The sequence below is a fragment of the Thermobia domestica genome, chromosome 14 (genome assembly GCF_964235325.1).
Source record: "Thermobia domestica chromosome 14, izTheDome1.hap1.1, whole genome shotgun sequence".
Classification (NCBI taxonomy): Eukaryota; Metazoa; Arthropoda; class Insecta; order Zygentoma; family Lepismatidae; genus Thermobia; species Thermobia domestica.
Genome location: NC_137467.1, coordinates 4,727,114 through 4,749,383, shown reverse-complemented (window position 1 = coordinate 4,749,383; position 22,270 = coordinate 4,727,114). Strand labels below are relative to the sequence as shown.

At 36.7% G+C, this 22,270-nt stretch overlaps 1 protein-coding gene across 1 annotated transcript in view; it reads right to left on the bottom strand.

Moving 5' to 3' along the window:
• Positions 1-22,270, bottom strand: part of LOC145670651 (dynein axonemal heavy chain 1-like) — a gene marked incomplete at its 3' end in the record, with an annotated part of 1,762,390 nt that overhangs the window by 764,498 nt on the left and 975,622 nt on the right. The window contains 2 exon segments of the mRNA XM_081739441.1: positions 3,123-3,285; positions 13,410-13,615. Of these exon segments, the coding sequence (XP_081595567.1) occupies positions 3,123-3,285; positions 13,410-13,615 (369 nt within the window).

Here is a 22,270-nt window from a genome sequence, read left to right as displayed (position 1 = left end):
TTATATTTTAATAAGACTTCATGGTTTCTTAGCATTTCACTACTCATAACTTTTAAACAAAATTTGCGTGCAGTGTTCCATTTTACTTCCGTTATTATCTCATGGTTTATGGATTAGTTTTCAGAATCCTTGTCAAACAAAATGAACTATTTTCGTTAGAAAAAAGAAGCGAATTAATTTATTATAATAGCAACTCAACTTTCAGTAAGAGTGGTTCTTGTCTGATAAATAATTTATAATTAAAAATATAATGTCTTTCTTGGAAACATTATTTACAAAATGTCTGTTTTCATTAGCAAGTTTTGCAAATTTATATTCTAAGTGCAATTTTATTTTCTTCTTCGTATCATAGTAATTTCATCAGCTATATTGCAAGATGAATTAGAGGATGCATTAACTCTATTATAAAATACGCCGTTTTAAGAGCATAGTCATACATTCAATATCTCATAAAGATTATACTTATTTCGCCTTTTACTTTTTACATAATTCAGTGGGTAAAAAATATGTCATACAACAAAACTTTCTAACCAACACTTTTCTAACTCTATACTCTTTTCACTTAATTACGCCACCAAACAACGAAAATCCTTTCGAATATGTAAACAAATGACATTTATTATTGCAATATAATTCAATTTTATGCAACACTTTGTGATTGTTTCACATGATAAATCTGTAATAAGTGTAGTTATACGTATGTAATTCCTCGGAAAGCCCTCACTTATGAAAGTGAAGATCACATTTTATGTTATAGGCTATTTGTCATTATGGTACGTAAACTGAATATCATCACGTTATAGATATCGATCATCATGTTACAAACTACCTTCTATCATGTACGATATTCTATAAACGATAGATCTGTACTTATAATTAAGTTACAGATCACCTTTCATTTTATATATTATCTACCATCATGTTTCATATTGCATATTATACATATACTATCATATAGACTATCTATCACCATGTTATAAACTTCCTATCCTGTTACATGATATCTATTATTATGTTACAGGCACTCTATCATATTTTATACTATCTACCATCACATTTTACATTACGGATCAAAATGTTTTACAGAGAGTGTCTAACAAAATCTATACTACACACAATATTACCTATTATATTATATTATAGACTGTCTATGGAATAGTCGTCACAGTCAACGCATTAGATTCCCATCGAGCCCTTGTCAGATACACTTGACAGGACAATTCGTAAATAGATTCCAGCGAATACTGAAGGGTTTTGGAAGTCTCTTTAGACTTATTGGAGTCGCAAAACTTGTGTAAGTTAATCAAACAAATTCCTGGATTGAACACAAACGTACTCAACAAATTTGCCTCAGTGGAAACAGGATCATATGTGTTAATTTCTTTATATGAGCAATGATGTTTATTATGGAGAACAAGTCAAACAAACTGTGTCTTGCATGGAAATATGTCTTTTTTTATTTTTGAAAATTCTGAAAAAGTAGTATGCTCAAAGTGTTTGACAATGATTGAAAGTATATAAACAGGATCTGGTTTATGTATAAGTGTTTAGTGTTTTAGACTATCTTTTATGTTATAAACTGTGTATCATCAAGTTCAAAACAAATTGATCGAGTGTCAATCAACCAATGATATAAATACTTCGTCCGATCAGCAACATATATAGCTACAATACGACCACATATGTCGTTCCTCGAAGTATTGCGCTGAAACATGTGATTCAAAGCTGTACAAATTAAGGAAGCGACCTGGATCTCTAAAATTTCAACAATACAATGATCCCTGGTGAGGTAACTCTTAGTGTATGTATATTAGGCAAGGTTGAAAGTCATTTTTAATGGAACCTAACACCATCGCTTGGCCATTATGATGCTTGACACTGCGCGCTGATAGATTGTGTTTATCGCGGTTGTTCCACCGTGAAGCAGGCTATATCAGGAATTATTTAAAAGCAAAATAAAATAATTTGATATTCATCATACGGGTGCCGATGTAGATACGTTCATTGTATCCTAAGATATTTGTGTCATGTGAATGGAAGCTGATGCAAAAACCTGTGTAACTCCGCTCAAATCTTTAGCAGACGTTGTCGAACACTGGAGACAGACAAATTCACACACAGTGGACGACACTGTATGATATGTCGGAGCTAAATTTCACAATATTTTTGTCATTCTGTCATGGTCATACTATATGGTCTATTGACCAATTCCCCCCTGTATACGGTTCCCTTCTACACATTAATTAATGTTACTGCATGTCTTGTGTTCACAGACATTTTCTTGCATTAGATCCTGCTTTGCGTAAAGAGACCATGTACCTCAATAAAACATAGTTATCTGGTTATATTTTATCGTTTACCGTCATCGAATAGCGAAGACAGTATAAGAGCGTTTGCTGTTTCCTTGTTCATTGCATTGAGTGTTACGTAAACTGTCCGCTCGTGTTGGTATTTCGACAACAGAACATAGAATGCTGCTGTGTTTACGTATGTGTTGTTAGCGAAAATTGTAATAATTTGTGAGCCGAAAATTGTAATATCCTGTCGTACAAATCATTCCAGCTCGAATACATTCCTCTCATTCTTTCTTAATCTTGCAATTTTCAAAGATAGTAGTAAAGTTTAAGCAAAGCAAATATTGAACCTCTCAGTCATAGAAAACGGTACGTTAAATACCAAAACATGTCAACACGCTTATTCTGAAGCTCTACTGGAAAAGCACTCTAAAATTAAAAAGGAACTTAGCCTAATGAGGTTAAAGAAAAATATGCGCAATTAAATGTGAATGTTGTACTGATGATATTCTAGAGATAAATTCTCAGATTTTCCTGTTAAATTTAAAAATTGCTTTACCAACATTTGAGCTCTTTATTAAATATGAAGTATGGAACTTGAAATTAACATGATTATTCATGCAATTTGCTTACTAGCATTAGTTAGAAGTTGGACTTGTATTTCTCTGTAATAGCTAATGCAAAGGTATTTTAGTTATGCTTTTATCTCAGTTATTTTCTTTTCCTTTATTGTGAAATGCAATATAAACAAAATTGTAACGAAAGACGTAAATTATTTGTAGTAATCTTGATATTGAACTGAAAGGTTCAACAGAGACCAATTCTTACCTTTGAAATCCATCCACTGACGAATAAGCTCTATGGGTGGCTGGGCACCATAAACTTCGAGAGCTGGCATATTCAAATCATCGATGAAGAAAACCTGCTTTCGTCCCAGCATAGGTCCATAAACTCCCTTTCGACGTTTGTCCAACTTCGAGTCTATCAGATCCTGTGATTAAAGAAAATTGTTCAACTAATCATAATGCATTTAAAGGCCTGAGAGACAGAGTGGATGGTCAAATCTTTTGTGATAAGGAAGAAAGCAAAGACTGTTAAAACTTTTCAAGGACTTGGACACCGGATAACATAAACATTGGATGTAAACATCATCAGGCAGAGATGGGTGCATATCCATCCTAGATGGGGAAAAACGTACACTGATCGTCCACTTCTCAAGACTCCCACCAACTATCCAGGGCACCACTCTATCCAATCCTGCTGGGTGGGTATGCGCTTCACTCCTCCGTCCCATGGCACCAAGTCCATATATCTTAAAAGCCACAAATCCATTTAAAGAGGTCATTACTAGGTTGGCATCAAAAAAAGCAGTTCGCGTCCGAGGCTAATCTTTCTACTGTGCTCGATCGCAGGTATTAAGTGCCGAGTGATGGGTCCCGCGCAATCCCCAACCTAGATGACCAGTGGCTAATTACAGTTTTGAAGAACTGAGCGATGAGGAGGCCACATCCCGACACTGGGTGTTCCGGGAATAAATTGACAAACTTGTATCCGTTTTCAGAACCTTAACACAAGGAATAGTTTCTCTGCAACTTTGGTAGCAAATGCCTAATACTTGAGATTGTGTCAATTTAAGGTAATGTGTGGAACTGGTCGAAGGGTGGTTACTTCAAATTGACCCTGACTCCGTAAATACGGCTTCGCAATCGCAGACAAATGTTTTATTTCTATTTAGTTGCTGAATATGTATGCTAAGTTTGTCGGTTGGTTTATTAAGTACTGACAATTTACGACCAATTCAACCCACATCTAACTTAAATTCGCGCTAGATCCCTAATTAGGCGATCTTAATCAAAGTTTTGCTAGCCGTTTTCCTTGCATTGATGTCTTAAATTTCTATGCGAAGTTTATTTTTGTTCCCGGAAGACACTGCACAAAATTAAAATATTTTACTTCTTAAAGCTACAAGAATAAATAAAAGAAAAAAAAATAAATAAAAAATAAAATAAAACTAGAAAAGCGACAAAAATAGATGTAATAATAAAATGAAAGTAACGAAAGCTAAAAGAAACATCCTTGGCTATACTAGTATGGATAGAAGGAAAATGAAAATGAAATGAAATCTTTGAGTTTTACGTCCCGCGGTTATGCCGGTTAGGCTAAAGGAGACGGTGATTATGAGAAATGAATGAAATGGTGGAATGAAGAAAGTGGGAGGAAACGGGAGAACCCCGAGAAAACCCACGCACACGGTGTTTGTCCACCACAAAGTTCACTTGGCGGGGGCTGGGATCGAACCCGGGACCCCAAGCACCAGAGGTGAACGCTCTACCACTGAGCCACCGCGGCCCCTCTAGTATGGATAGAAGGATTGACTAAAATACATTTGATAAAATAGAGTATATTTTCGTTTGCATTGTTGAAACCTTATCAATGCAGCACCCTTGTTAGATGAAATGATTCAGATAACGATGTGTTCTACCCATCATAGATCTTTGAATTGTATTATCTGTATGATATTGGCTGACATATCTATTATGAATATGATCGTGGTGCAGCCTTGCAGGTAAAAGTGAATTCAGAGAGGAATGCCTATTTTAATTGAGCTGAAACTGCGTTGTAAACCCCCCCCCCATTATTGTTAGAAGATTCAGTATAACCTGAGAAAGGATTCTTAAAGATTATCCAAATCATATCAGAGAAGTAAAAAAAAAATATATTAAATGGGTTGTGATCTTAATGGGACATGAACCACTCTTGTTCAAGTTGCAATATAACCACCCCATGAATCATTCCTGGAGGTTTTTGGGATGGAATTTGTCAGATAACTCCCCCCAGCGTCGTGAGGCAAACTGGGGGAGTCATGTAAAAAGAAGACGTAACAACCACTAGGTCCAGAATGCTCTTCATGCGCCTGTTAGGTGCAGGGCGTCGCGATCGCAGCGCGACTACCACATGCTACCCGCTAGACTGGACATCGTTCAGCTGGTCGCTAGCGGATAACGCTGAAGCAGACTTAAGCCAGATTGTCACGTTAGAAGAACTTGTAGCTGCCATTAAAAACTCTTGAAACCCTACCATATTTCACCGTGTACATATAGTCTTGAAAGGGTCATAAAACATTTTTTCCATCTTGCAAGGAGTTGAACGATGCTCAACTTTCTGGGACGTCTTGCTTGCTACCAGCTATCGCCCTCCCGCTGACATAAAGGAAAAACTAGTTTCGCCGCTTCCGAAACAACGGATTCTTTTGGACAGGGAGGGGAAGTGAGCCAAAATACACGTTTTTAATGAGGAGGTTCACTGTTTGTCCACTAGAGTGCAGTGCTGCATGTCTGGTGAAACCTTTCTTGCTTTGAAGAAGTTGTAACATGTAAAGAGTAAATAGAAAGATCGGGTTGAAAGTTTGTTTTTTATGACAGCTACAAGATTCGTTTAACGTGGCAATGTGGCTTTAGGCTTATAAATGGGCCGTTACTCCAAATGGTTTTTGTTTTACTTTAATTTGCGAGAAAACAGTAGGTTATGTATTATTTCTGTTTTGATCGCAGAGGGAGTGATCCAGCCACATAACAAATATTTATCAAGCTCATTTAAGGTCATGTATTATGTGAACGAAATTAATCGCAGCAGATCTTCTTTTAATTGTAATCCCTTTTCAGCAGCGAGGATGTATGGAACATGTGCATACGACTTAAGATACAATCCAAACTACCATAATACGTTCAATGTTTCTTTATCGCAAATCTAACTCAAAACCGCCTACACCATACGCAATCAATCTTACACTTAAATGTATAGAGAAATATGTGAATAGAATATCTTTATCTTTTTAGGGGATATTGTAATCTGGGATGCGTTCGAAGTATTTGTAGTTTGGTGTTTTGCAATCACAAGTTGTTTCGTAATTCCATAAATTATGCACAGTATATATACACAAGAGAAAATGTTATAAACCATTCTCCATTCTCTCAACACTCAAAACGCCTTAAGACGAATATACAGGGTGTTTCTAAACAACACCGACAACGTTTGGGAGGAGATTCCTGACACCAAGACAACACAAAAGGTATAGACCAACCTGAGTGAAGGATCCGTTATTTCAGAATTATAGGCTGTCGGAAACATGAAAAAAAAGGTCCATAGCTCCAAAACTATAGGACCAATCGTAGACGAGTCAAAGCCTTCCCTTCGAAACTAGTATGTGCGCTATACAAATATCCATGTTTCAGAATCCTGCGGTATTTCCACAAATTTTATAAAGGTAGTTAGTGAGTACTTCATTGTTGAGGAAGTACCTTAAGAATCTGAAACATGGTTTTTGTATAGGGCACATATTAGTTCCTACCTGAAGTCTTGATCCGACTACGGTAGGTTCATAGTTTTATAGCTATGAACCATTAAAGTTCATTTTTCATGTTTTTAATAGCCTATAACTCCGAAGGGAAGCATTTGTGCACCCAGGTTAGTCTATATTTTTTTTAGCCTTATAATGGTGTCAGGAATCACCTACCAAACATTGTCGGTGTTGTTTTGAAACATCCTGTATACAGAAATAATTTAAAAGTAGGTGAAGCAGGCTATGACTTCGAGTTACAGAATTACGATAGTAGCTTTCCCTAAAGAAGAGTCAAACATGTTTCCAAGGCAGATTTCCTGAATTATAGTTATTGGGATCAAAATATCATATGAAATAACATGTATGTCAAATAAACTTGTGATCTTCACCAATAATAAAGTATGAGCGGAAAGGAGAAAGAAAATTGTCCTATATCCTGAACTACATGAATGATCTTTATTTTCATGCTTCTCTCTCGTTTCTCGAGCTGACGAGAATTCGTTACTCGGCTCTCGTTTGAGTATCTCTCAACTCTTCCTGGTTATTCCTCTGACCTAATTTCTCGTATATTTAAGGTTGAAAAAGTCGTCTCTTTTCTCTTCTTAGCAAAAGCACGTTTCTCAACCATCACGAAAGTGCAATTTGCATAATTTGAGCCTTACTATTTGATCTAATATTTACATGAAAAAGATAAATTCACATCGAGCTTTGAAAAATATTTCAAAAGGAACTTTCATCAGAAATCTTTACGTGAAACATGGCATGATCTTTCTTTAAAACTTAACTTTTGGTTCTATTGACTGGAGTTGAAAAAGATCAATGGTTTACTGGTCCGGTGAGAGAACCTGTCATGGGAGAGAAAGGACTATGGGATAGAGTTTTCTTTCTTTGCCATTTCACCAACTCCCTCCGTAAATATTACGAAGGCTTCGTATTGCAGGGTTAAAAGACATATCACACGGTTCCGTGTTTTCTCTTCAGTACCCACTTATTTAAGTGAACGTGCGGTTTGCGTATTACCGAAACTACAAAGGATGTAGTATTATATGGCAAACAAAAATTACTACCTCCCACGCCTTTGAAGCTTCAGGAAGCATTGAGATCACACTCTTATATGTAGGAAATACATATTCCCTAATCTACTCCGGCAGAACAAATACATTTAATTAAAGATACAGTAAGTTCTTTTTACAAATAGTTAGTTTTGAAGAGTACATACGGTGAATAAAAATAACCTGTATGAAGTTACAGACTGTTAATGTTTCGAAATTAAATCTACAAATATCGTATTTTGCAAACTGCACACCATGCTTAAAAGTTAATGAAATAATTTCTTTTCTTATAACTCTCCCCTCTCTTTTTAGAAAATATTGTGTTCCGTGAGACAAGAGAAAATAGTTGCTTTTACTGAATAGAGAATAGTATTTGCAGCATAAATTTAATATCACGTTATTTTTTAAGCTTAATGTTCCACATTTATGCACCGAGGCTGAGGAAGATTGTGAAGATGAGATGGAACGACGAGAGTCAGGGAAAACAGGATAACCCCGAGAAAACCCACCCACACACTGTCTTTGTTCATCTCAGTCTCACTTACCGGGAGCTAGGATCAAACAAGGAATCCTAGACGCCAGAGGTGAGATTTTTATACTAATCCACAGCGATCCCGTCACTCTAATAAAATCAAATATTCAGAAAGGTGTTGACTACATTATCTCCTTTGATTGCCAAGGTCATGTCATGGCAGTAATTGTCATAGTGCTACAAGCCAATCCGTATCTTACATTAGTGTATCACGAGTGCAGAGTGTACTTTTAAGAACATCAATAAAGAATCATATTATCACACATTGCTGTGGCGGCCAATATATGCATGTTCTACAGTCCGGATCAAACCTCCTGACGTTTAAGGCGTGTCCTCTTTTGCACAATATCCAATACAAGTTGGGCGACGTTGTGTAATAGCTTTGTTCCTGGATTAGGAGAAAGCAATTTCGAATGTGCCTCCTTATGATATGTCACTATAGCGTTAATAAATTTGTAAGAACGAATTTGCTTTTTCAATACCTTAATTTCTCGTGTTAATATTTCACGTTATGCCCGTACACGAAAGGAAGGGAAATCCGACAACGTCGCACCTGCACGCCATTGGCTTTTGACAGACTTCAAGAGATTTGAGCCGTTCTTTAGTTGCTTCCAACTGAAACTCCTGACTAATAGTGTGTTCTTTCTATCTTCAGTAAAACAGAAAGGAACAAGGAAGAGACAGGTGGCAAGAAAACAGAAACATTGATGGATAAGTCTCTATGTTTGTAGATTTCCTAATAACAAATCCATGATCCAACATTTCCACACATATTTCTCACGTCTCCTTTACTTTCTTTGGGTTTTACAGTTTCTTTATACTACCAAATTGATCGAAGAGCCAATTGAATGATTGATTACTTAATTTGCTAAAATTTCATACGGATGCTACCACTCTATAAGCATCCACTTTTTACCGAGAGTAATCGCCATTTATATTTGCTTTCGTGAATTTTGACGATTCTTTATAGGAAGTTGAAAACACTCTTATACTTACATCCGTATGTTCATAATTTAATGATTGAGCTGATGGGCATCAATTATTGAAACCGCGGCAAGGCAGGATATCACCTTAGACAGGGAAGGCGAAAGCTTCAACATCTCATTAGTCACGTAAGCCATTTAATTTAGTAGCAGAATGTACATTACATAAGCTTATGTGATGCTTGAAATTAATAAAGTCTGCAGTAATTTTCCTTTCGTATCCGTATGCCGTCATTAAACAATCACTTTCTTAATCCCATTCCAAAATTTCTTCACTGTCAGCATGGCCTGATACTTCGACAAGGCTAGAAAGAACAATTTATGTAGAAGCATCTCCGTCATGCTTTCATAACGCTCACAGGATCGTCTCCAAAATACTGAAGTCCCAGAGGTCAAGGGGACATTTTCGATGATCATTCGTTAGAAGGATTTTTGCTTTGCGTTCGTTGGACAAACACTGTTGGGGCCATCGTCTGTAGCTGTTTGTGGTTCTGGATGAGACCAATTTCTCTGGTAGTGAGTTTATCATTGAAGCAGTTGTCCAAGAGTCGGAGGAAGCCTGAGAATGTCGCAGAGGATCAATACAGAAGCGCATTCTTCAGGGAGTGAAAGGTTCAATTGGTTCAGGACCCTGGTGTCCCGAGATCGAGACATGTCTTTGCAACACCTGTAGATTGATCTGAAAGAGATTCATGACGTCATCATACTAGTTCCCGGAGCAGATGGAGTGACGCTGGAACTCGGCTATAGTATTTGCGCCGAGTCGTGATGCTTGACCAAGATCTACCGATTTCACAATTCAGTAGAACGCGAGAGTGTGTTCCGGTCGTCAACCCCCACTCATCAAATTTTGTCAATGTCTTCTCTCGCGTTATACGGAAAATATCTTCCGAGAGTGCAGTGTTGTCGGATTGGCGCCAAGTTTCGCTATTGTTAATTGTTTTTTGAAGCATTATATTCTTATTGTTACCGTTTTAGAATAATTGTTACTATGGTTATTGTTGTGCAGTGTTATTATTGGTAATTTTTAAATGTTTTTTTTTAATACTCCTTTACACTGTCTTCAAAGTTTGGCAACATTGTTGGCGAATTTAAGCTGTTTGATGTTTTCCCAAGTGTGCGCTCGGGAAGCGGCTCCACGAATTATACCGAAGTTTTCCGATGTATCAGAGCTCAAGTAATGGTTGGTTTAGAACCCAAGCTTCACAACTCGGCGCGAGTACTATAGTCACGGCAATTCTAGTAATCCTTGTTTGTCTTGTTACTTACCTTTTGCACATTCTCAAAATTGGATTGTTTAGGATCATTTATACGTTGATGATGAAGTTACACCCTAACTATTAAACACCCTAACTATTTAACTATTAAACCTACTCAGCTCTCTAAGTTTTTTGCTTTACCTATTCTACTGACTATATCTTCATTGAGGTAAAGAACTTGTTCTCTACCTCCTTGCTAACCGACTATTTTGAATATAGCTAAAATACTGTCGCCACGTAGCAAGTGTGTGTAGTCTGGAAACAAAGGAACCCATCATATTTGATTCATAGAGCGTTGAGACAAAAATGTGACGTATGATTGGTGACATTACCAATTTTAACCAACAGTAATCTGTTTCTGCCACTATCAACCTGCATTGCAGTTGCGTTGTTGTTCGACGTGCAACGCAGTGAAATGGACATTAAAGCATTCAAAGTGTATATTGGAGTATCACGACGGCTATTAGTAATAAACTTGATAACATTTTGATACTGTAGCATAGTCTATTGGGATAAATATACAGGGTTTTCATAAAGTATGGACGGATTTAATTCGCTTATAATTTACATAAAAATGCTCATATTGAAATCAAATAAAGTGCAAACGGTAGCGGAAGGATTAAATTTTTACCTGTAATCTGCACCAGGTCAGTTCATTCACCGCCACACCTCCAACTGGGCGCCATTCCCAATCCATCGGTTAGGGAATTTCTCGTCAAGGAACTGTCTCACCTTGATTGCATAGTGAGGGGGTGCCCCGTCCTGTTGGAACACGATGTCGTTCTGGATTCCACGTGCCTCCAGTTCCGGAATGAGGTATTTCTGCAACATATCCAGGTACGAGTCTCCATTCACGGTCTCCTCTTCAAAAAAGAACGGTCCAATCAGATGATCATAGGACACAGCGCACCAAATGTTCACTTAAGGGCTATCTCTCTCAGAGTTGCCGCTTATCTAGCAGTGTTGCCAACTAAAAATTTAATCCTTCCGCTACCGTTCGCACTTTATTTGATTTCATTATGAGCATTTTTATGAAAATTATAAGCAAATTAAATCCGTCCAGACTTTATGAAAACCATGTATATTTAGGTTAGTAATGCAAATATGAGTTTCTTAATATTATATTTTTCTTTGATTTAATAGCTTTTTAAGAACTTTTAGTGTTAGGAGTGCCAACGTATTGTTATCGTATGGTAGTAAAATGGTTGCAATCAAAATAGCGTATAGCCTGTTATAAAGTAACTACCTAGGTATATCCATACTACCATCCTAATAACGATGTATTTTGAAAATCAGATAAGAATAATCCAATTTTATTATGATGGTCATTGCACATATGAATAAGATTCGGAGTTGAGTTTCCTATTGAGTAAACAATTCTTTTTTAGAAAATTTATTTTGATACTTATCTAAAATTAAAGTAAATCTTGTGGCAACTGGAAAAGTCACCAACACTGTGATATCAGGAACATCAGTACCGATACTACTTGTGCGATGAAGCGATTAGCTTACATATACTGTATTTTAGATATTCCAAGTAAAATTTCTAAACGAGTGAAACTCATATAAATTATACAAACTAAGAGAAAGGATAAAGGAATAAAAAAAAGAAAATATAAAATATGTAAGAGTACCGTATAATATTTCTCAACAGAAATACAGGAAAGACATCAGAGAACGTCAATTATTTCAATTCTACGAATAAATGCAACAGTGACGTCACTAAAGGTAGGGTTATACCACAAGACCTAACTAATGTCATACCCTTGAATTTGATCTTAAACGTTCTGATTAAAATTTCATAAGAAAGTGTCTAATATTCAGTAAAACAATACAGTTTTCAGGTGGTTAGCACCAATGAAAGAGGCGAGTTCCGACGAAGTGACCGATGTACTAGCTCACAACACAATAACATTTGAAGATTTGCCTTTACTCAGTATTGAAACCAGGGGCGGATCCAGGGGGGGGGCGATCGGGGCCATCACCCCTCAGAAGGGAAAACTTTTTTATTGTATATATATAAATAAAATATATAGTTTATTTTTTGACGCTCTTAAAAGTAGCTCTAAGTAGCAGTATTACAACCCACCGCCCCCCCCCAGAAGTCCGTCCTGGATCCGTCCCTGATTGAAACTCTTCAAGAATGAATTAATGACACCTTCGTCGTTGGGCCGCGGTGACTCAGTGGTAGAGAGCTCACCTCTGGCATTCGGGAGGGTCCCTGGTTCGATGACAACTCCTGTCAAGTGGGGCTTTTGGTGGGTAAACATTGTGTGTGTGGATTTTTTGAGGTCCTTCAGTTTTCTTCCACATTCTTCATTACACTAATCTATCTATTCTTATCGCCTTCCTCACAATACATGCCTAACTAACCAACGTTAAAATAAAAGCCTACTCGCCTACAGAGCTACTGGGTTTTAATATAAATAAAAATGATGGAAGTCTCCCTTGTGCCTGAAGGTTTACGAATATCATATTTGATGAAGGAACACATGCAGTCAGAAGTCTGTGGGAGCTTATACGAATATAATCTGTATGTCCACAATACGTATACTTCTGATACTACAACAAATAATACTTGAAAAACACTTGAAGATGCGTTTACAAGGACGAAACTCTTGCTATGAAAATGGTTTATAGTAGTGGTGATTCCAGAAGACCTAACAGAATAGGGACTTCAAATAGAGGGGGCGTGGGGTGAAAATGTTTCTAATGTACATTTCTGTGGGTTTTCTGGAGTACTCTCGTTTCCTTCCACATTTCATTCCACCAATTCTCCCATCATCATGCACTTGTCTTCATCATCTTCTCCCTTAGCCTAACAGGACATAATCGTGGGACGAACTGGAAGGTGGTAATGCATGTTGAGCACGATGGAATAACACTCTCTGAAATCATAACCGCTATAAAGACAAAGAAAATGACTTCATAATATTTGAATTCCTCTTACCTGAGTTTGATTCGCTGATGTTCGTGCGGAGAAATTTATAAAATCGCAAAGGAATTTCTTGTGTAGGCCTCGGCTTAATTTGTTGATAACAGTAAGCGTCTTCCCAGTTCCAGTTGGACCCAAACAAAGCGCGGGGTACTCACAGTTTACCATTATCTCCAGAAGGGCTGCGCTTCGAGTGTTGTCCATTGTAGGCACTTCGATATCTACAAGAGAAGGAAAGTTCTTACGTCAGAATGGATCAACAAAAGTTGTACACTGTTAATATTATTCATAGTAAACTAATAGTTAAGTTTTGAAAGGTAGTAATAAAGCTGGCATGTTCATTCAATTCGGAATGTTCAACCATCCGTGCATTTTGAAACGTAGTTGAACGGTTGAAATCAATACAAGAAATATATCCACTTTTATGATAACATAGACGTTACATAATAATATGCCATACATACAGAGTGAGTACTACTTGTGCATATGCATGGCAGATAATTTCATTAAATAATATACAGACTTTTCTTCTATCAATGGTCTGAATTTAAGTTATCTAAGAATGCCGACTCCCTTATAACGGATTAATATTAATTGGTGTTTATAGAACAGTATATAGGTAACAAAAGCATGAATAAGCAGAACATATTTACGTAGTATTACTGATCCCGCTTTTACTCTATGGGTAGTAAAGTGGCGAACACTACAAATACTTAGTATTACTTATCCTTATTTTCAGTCTATGCATAATAAAGCCATGAGTACTCTAAACTTTTATAAGTGATATTATACATCGTAAATTATAGTCTATGTAATAAAGTCATGAATACTCTGAACTTGTAAACGTTGCATTAGTCATCTCATTTTCAGTATATGCGTAACAAAATCACGAATGCTTGAACTTGCACACATGATATTACTCATCTCTATTTTCCTCATCTCTATAAAATTATGAACGTTCTGAACTTGTATACGTGATATTACTTATCCTGATTTTCAGTCTATTCGTAATATGAAGTCATGAAAAATCAGAACTTATATACGTGATATTACCCACCCTGATTTTCAGTCTACGCGTGATAAAAAGTTATGAAAAATCATAATTTGTATACGTGGTATTACTCAACCTGATTTTCAGTCTATGCGTAATATAAAATCTTAAAAACTCATAAGTTGTATAGGAGATATTACTCATCCTGATTTGTAGTCTATGCGTAATATAAAATCATGAAAACTCATAACTTGTATACATGGTATTACTTTCAGTATATAAGTCATTTTCAGTATATATAAGTCATAAAGCCATGAATAATCACATACATAGTGACACTCATCCTTAATTACAGTCTATTTCAGTTATCTAGCAAGTTTTCCTTTTACTCTATTGCACAGGGAAAGGAACTAAAACCCAGAAATTTATTATTTAACATCCAAATAAATGCCCACATGATTATTGCAGGCAATATTTCTCTTTCTTCTTTCTGCATCTTCCATGCAGAATTCGTCTGAACTCAAAGTCTCTTAACGAAATTTGAACTATTCGTACGGACATTTTTGTGCCACCTCTACCCATTTTTGTTTCATTCTAGGATAAGTGTACAAAAACGTCACACTCGAAATACCAAATTTCAAGTCACTATGGCTAAGGGAAGCCAATATATGAATACCATTTCAACCGCTATTTAAAATTTCGTAAAATTCTTCGTTAGTAATATTGTGTATTAAAAAACCTATTTTCTGCCCTAATTTTACGTTTTTAGCTTAAGAAGTTTAGTCTAGTCAATTCCTCACCATTCCTTCTAAATGTAGAGAGCGCATCAAATAGTTACGTCTCTTCGTTTAAGTAGGCACATTCCTGTAGTACTGGAACAAAACTGTATTCAGTAATATAACTCATCTCCTTACGCTATGCTACCTATAGGCGAATGATGTCATAATTCAATGTCCTCAGACTACAATTCTCACACAGTAGTCGCTTTTGGAGATGTTGATTGTAAATCGGTAGCTCTCGATATGCGTTAACCTGTATTAGTTATTGGATCTAATGTGTTTCTATCAGTTAGAATTAATGAACTCATTACAACATCCCTTGTCATTCAGCATCACTGGTCGGAGATTAGGAGCAGTCAACTATGAATCGCTGTCCAATGCGTAGGATGCCACTAACATCACAACACATGCTGCATTTGAACTGGTGCTGTATTCAGAAAGCATGGATTACTGAACAATGGAGTTGCATAATTTTCAGCGATCAATTTCGGTTCGACACAATTTGGATGAGAATCATTCACAAATATTGTCGCGCTGATAGGAGAGGACACATTCTAACAAATATTTTTATACACACAACAGCGTTACTCCGAACATCATAATGTGGGGAAGTATTGAGTATGGCTTCAGGTTAGCGTTGATGCTGATTCGGGAAATTTGACGGGACAATGGTACGTTCCGGAGCCAGCATCCTCATGTGTTACCTATCCTGGTGGCATCTTTCAACAGGACAATGTTAGTTCACACAATGCACGTGTCTCTATGAACTACTGCAAGGTGTCAGTTATAAGACTCGCATGCCAATTTGCCGCACAAGAGGACAAAAGGGTTGCAACCCTTTCCAACCGAATCAATTATAACGGTACTTAGGTGCTATGACTGCCGTTATGATAAGTTAATTATGCATCAGTGGGATGCCTGTCACGTAAATAAAAGATGAAGAGGTTGGTTTTTATATTTTATTATAAAATAGATGATGATGATGGTAAGATGGATGATTAAACTGAAAGATCCGGAGTTCTTTAAACAAAGGGGAAGAATTTAAATTTCTGATTACACCGGTCTACACATTGACCAGAAGGGTCTCGGTTTATGACCGGGTGTTTCGTTAGCTGAAGGCTAGATCGAGATGGGAAAGTTAAAACATGCCAATGCAAGGCTATGCGTAGTCATAGAGTGATGACTTCCTTTTTCCTCAAATGAACCTCTTTGAGAAAACTATTCAAATATGGTTTTGTCTACTCACGTATATCACTGCTGATGCTGTCCAAGGAACTGGCTACTGATTACGAATCTGTTATTGCTTTTGGAACGTTTATGCGACGCACTAACACTTGTCTTCGGTTGACGAGGTCCTTGGTTCAAACTCGCCGGGAAAATTGGATCCTCTTCTTCTTTCCTCAATGGCGTTGCCTCGCAGACTCGCTGATCTCGCTGCTCGGCTTGGAACCTTGTAGTCCTGGGTTCGAACTCGGCTGGCGGCGGTCCTTTGGTGTCTACCTTCAGCGGATCTGGACTGAAACCTTGGAGTCCTTCCTGTAGGTCGTCATGGGTATAGACGGTTCTGGACACTCGGGCTGGCCGGATCAGCTACCTGGACCTCTGATTCTTGAAGTTACATCCCTGAAGACTGGCGCCGGGTCCTATGGGTCCTCGCGCAGAGCGACGGCGTTGACACACTATTCACTCGTGTGAAATGGATAAGACTGGACAAATAAACTTTCTAATTCTGGGCTTATATATGAATAAGCATCCTGGTTTACTCATATAGGTTTTAAATTTTAATCTGGGGAAAGTGTGTTACTGTGACATCTCCGTTTCTATTTCCAGAATAACAGTTTGTACTGAAATCGTACTTGATGTCTACAGCTTCACACAAGAAATGTGAATTTCTTGATATTCAAAGATGATTGTTAAAATAAACGTATAATTCACTCCATTTTATTCGCATGTTCGCTACACAATGGATGAATCCAAACCAGAAGGAATGGTGAATAGAATTTACAGCACTAATGCACCCTGGTAACCATTCTAGCCGTCGGAGACCATTGCAACTCTAATCATTTAGATACTCGCGGATAGTGTGCACGTGTATGAAATTACCTCGACATCGGACTATTGCTTCCAGATGCTTAATTGATTCTACTACTCAATGTAATAATAATAATAATAATAATAATAATAATAATAATAATAATAATAATAATAATAATAATACAATAACATGCAAGTATAATAACCATTTTCTCGCAATTTATATTTATTTCCAGCACGACTTTTGTATATCATTCTAGTTCACTATTATTTTTAGCAGCTTTGTTCGCAATGAAGCCGCAGTTCTTACTCAGAAGTTATTTTGTATTTGAATGGTATTTAACGCTTGTTAACAATATTCCTAATACCATATTCATTATTTCGTTAATTCTAGACTGAGAGGGAAAAACAGTATAAGTGAGAAATTGGCCAAAATGAGATAAATTAAAATTGGAGATCTTTGTGTCATACTCTGCCTCCGGTTAACTTGGTATAAGTCCATTCTAAACGTGAGTTTAATAATCGCGTCTTGGTACTGTTAATATAAGTGATTCATACTTATGCTTGGTAAGATGAAAAATCTCTTTCTGAAAACCTGTTTTTTGACTTGAAGAGAAAGGGGAAAAAACAAGGAATGTCCATGTTATGTGCTTCTCCGGGTGCTTTGCCCTATCTCTTGGTGACTCTTGGTACTATTTGACTGTATATTCCATGCATGCGTAGATGTAGAAATGTCCATGTAAAATGGGTAAAAGATTTAACTAACCCTATTCTTGTTACGCGGTTTCCAATATTAAAACGGCATTTTCTCGAAAATGCAGTTTTGTGACATTTCTTGTTTTACCCTTACCCTTCACTTGTGCTGTTTCTTCCGCGCGGTCTGGAATTCAATTCTGCCATCACTACAGGGATTACGATGACTCAGTGATAGAGTGCTTACCTCTGGTGCATGGGGTCCCTGGTTCGATTCTCGGTCAAGTAAGTTTGTGGTGGAGAACATTGTGTCCGTTGGTTTTCTCGCAGCCCTCTCGTTTCCTTCCACTTTCTCATCCCACCGATTCTTCCATCATCAATCACGTGTCTTAATCATCCGTTTCTCCTATCTTAAAGGGGATAATCGTACCACGTTAAACGGGAGCAACTGGATTGCGCACACTATAAATCCTGAATTGCGCACACTATAAATCCTCAATTGCGCACAAATCTCTGTTGGCCTTTCTGAACACAGATTTTTACCCAACGTTGCCACAACGGTAGATTTAAAATATGTGCGCAAAGAAAGTTTTCCTTCAGACTAGGAGAGAAACAGAAATTAGAAATAAAATTTATATTATATTGAGGATTAACTAAATATAATTTGGTCAGTAGATACAAGAAGTCATGATACCTCCAAATTTACAATCCAAATGTTAAAATTTTCTTGTCTCATAATCTGAATCCCTTTGGAGTTCTAGTACCTATTTTTAGGTACTAAAGTAGCGTCTTCGTTATTCGATTAAAAATGAACCAATAAAGCTTTTTACTTTTTTTCAAGTCTAGAGGCACTGTAGAACACGTTACATATGGCTTCACGCCTTCCTGCGTCGAGACATAGGAGGTGATGACATGATAACTTTAAAAAAAATTTTTGTTAGGCCTATTTTCATTATTTTTTGGCGGGCTTACTTTCGCACGTAGAAGATTGAAATTTTGTACAAACATTCAGTCCACCAAGTACTATTTATTAGACTTTTTCGGATCTCTGCGTTAGCACAAATCCAGGGGGGGCTCAAATAAAAAAAAAGAAATATTTTCAAAGAAAAATCCCGATTTCTCTCAAAATTTCCCGCCTCAGGGACATGATAAGGAGATGTGAATGGTACCATTTGAAAGGTTGCTCTATTGTAAAAAGAAAACGAGGTATGAACCATGATCCTATGATAAATAGGGATGATGTTGTAGCTGCTTGAGTGAAAGTCTCTAATTTCTCTTAAGAAGCCGGAATCTATAAGGGTTAAGCATTCCATACTGCTTCAATATAATGTTATGTTTCATTTCATTTCAATCATAACAATCCCTTTAAATGTAAAGGGTATATCTCTGGGACGTGAAATTGGATATTTTAGTCTGCCTTTCCTTTCTGCGCCGGTAAAATTCTCTATTTCGGAAAAGCTTAAGAGTCCCTATCACTGCAAAATTAAAATACCGCTAATTTTACAGTAATTATGTGATATCTTCAAATAGATAAAAGATAATCGAAAAGTGGATCAAGACCTCCCTAGACGACGTTATTTAGCATGAGGTAGCGTTATCACGAGTCACTTAGTAGCTTTGGGTTTGCAGTTATTTAGAAACGCGAAAATAAATGCCGATTTTCTAAATGGCTGGAAATCGAAAGCAGATAAGTGAGTCTTGATAACGGTATCTCACGAAAAATAATATTGTCTAGGGAGATCTTGTTCCACTTTTCGATTATCTTTTTTCTATTTGAAGATATCACATAATTACTATAAAATTAGCGGTATTTTAATTTCGCAGTGATGAGGCCTCTTAAGTGCTTTAGTGAAACTTGAGATACCATTGAAAGGAATGGCATACGTAGAAGAGATAGTTACGCTGTGCAATTGCATCTGCTTGGGAGAAAGTGTTTCATGTGTTTGTAATGCTGGATGAAGAACCAAGAAGAACAAAACATATAACCTTGACACGTGCCAAAAAAAAAAAAAAAAATGCATTCTTCAAATATGAAAAATAACATACTCCATATCTCTATATTCTGTACGTATATGGAAAAGAAAGAAAACTTAGAATCTTCAGAGTTCTTCTATTATATTTCGTCTTACGTAACTATTCTTTTATACACCAACAAGAATAGAACGCAAAGGAAATACCGTTGGTGGGAGTAATAAGTTTTAAGCGTGTCTAAATTGCTTCTGAAAGAACTCTCTCTTCTTCTTATGAACATACGTACGTAATATGTTAAAATATAAAATATATAAAAAAAAAATCCATACCGCTTGTTCCTTAGTTTGCGTTTGTGAGTATTGTGCTTAGTTAATACGGTTATTTAGTCGTTTTAGTTTGGTTTCTTCTTCTTCTTCTTCTTCTTCTTCTTCTTCTTCTTATTATTATTATTATTATTATTATTATTATTATTATTATTATTATTATTATTATTATTATTATGATGGAAGTTTGTGCTTTAATCGATGGCTATGGTGCTCCTCTCAATGTCCTCATGCTGATCCACACTAATCCTTCGGTGAGAATACGCCTATAGAATTGTTAGGAAGTAGTATTATTTCTCCTCACAAACGTTTCGGTGTGCTGTTCTAGCAATCACATCCAATTTCAATTTACAACTATTAAATGGTAGCACTCTTACGGGAAAAAAATATCTTTAATTTTGGGTCCGGGTCCACCCTGTCTTAAGAAGACGAAATCCGATGTGGATAAGACGAAAAGTGAAGCCTGTATAAAGAGTGTAAAGACAAGTATCGTGATTCCTGTAGTCCGATAAAGAAATGAATTTTGATAATGCAAGCGTTGAATCAAATTAACTATCCGAATAATATTAAGAGTCTGTCCCCTTTTGTTATAAATAAAGTTATTACATACAACCGGACAAGTTAATGACATTCGAAAACTAAGAAATTACATTCTGTTAGTGGAAACGGTTGATGAGAAGCAAACTCAGAAGCTACCTGAATTCGATAGCATTGAATTGGTTACTATATCGCTAGAAGCCAGTATTGGCGAGCTTGTCAAGTTGAGGTCTTGTGAACACCACTGAAGAGGAGATCAAATTTTGAGTTTATTGACCACAATACATTACACATTGATTACACATTAGAAGTTACGCTAATTGGTTGATTCTTACTTCCCATTTATCCAACCTTCTAGAATTTGGAAAGGTTCGATATTATCAATTACGAATACGCTTATTTATTTCCAGTCCTCTTCGCTGATTTAAGTAACTTCATTTTGAGCACACCAATTTGTGGTGTAATGCCACTGGTAATATTTGTGCTTATCACAACTAGGAAATACATAGTGGAACACTGTGTAACGAGCAAGCTCTATTGGGTTAATTGAATCAGTTAATGCAAAAAGGGCTTCAGTCAATCAAACTTACTTTTGAGAAAAATTAGAAAAATATTTCAGTTTTGAAACTATAAAATCAAAATGAACTATTTTTGTAGTATAGATAACAATTACGTTAATCAAATTCTGTATAGGAAAACCATTTTTATGCTCATTGCCATGACAAAAATAAAAAAAAAAACTTTCCATTGTGGACTCTAGCACTTCCTATATGTAAATTATAGGCAAGCCCACTATTAATTCTATTATTGCCACTAAATATATATATATATATACAGGGTGAGCACAGAAACAGTCCCAGGTTTCAAATTAATGTAAATTTAATATGCGAGTTAATATTTTGCTGAAATTTTGAACAGTGATACATAAACTGAAAAAGATGTTGTAGCAATAATTGAAATCACTAACACTCGATGTGCGCGCCACCTGTAACGCGGGAAATATCAAGGAAGTAATCTAGCTCCAACCACACGTTGTGAAGCATATCCGGTGTGATGGAGTTGACAGCATCACTGATACGTTCTTGGAGATCGTTCAGAGTTGCTGGTAGTGGAGGTGCATACACTTTGTTCTTCACAAATCCCCACAGAAAGAAGTCACAAACAGTGAGGTCAGGTGATCTTGGAGGCCACTTGCAAAGAACTTGATCATTGACTCCAGAGCGCCCTATCCATCGGTTTGGGAGGTTCTAGTTTAGAAACCTGCGTACGGCACGATGCCAGTGTGGCGGCGCTCCATCTTGTTGTAGAACGAAGTCGTCTATCTCTGCATTACTAAGTTGAGGAATCAAACAGTTACGTAGCAATGCTAAGTAACTTTCACCTGTAATTGCTTGTTCCTGAAAGAAGAACGGACCGTGCACCCGACGCTCTGATACTGCACAAAAAACATTGATTTTCGGTGAGTCACGTTCCACGTTTACATTTGCATGAGGATTCTGGGTTCCCCATATCGTTACATTGTGTCTATTAACCTTTCCACTTAAGTGA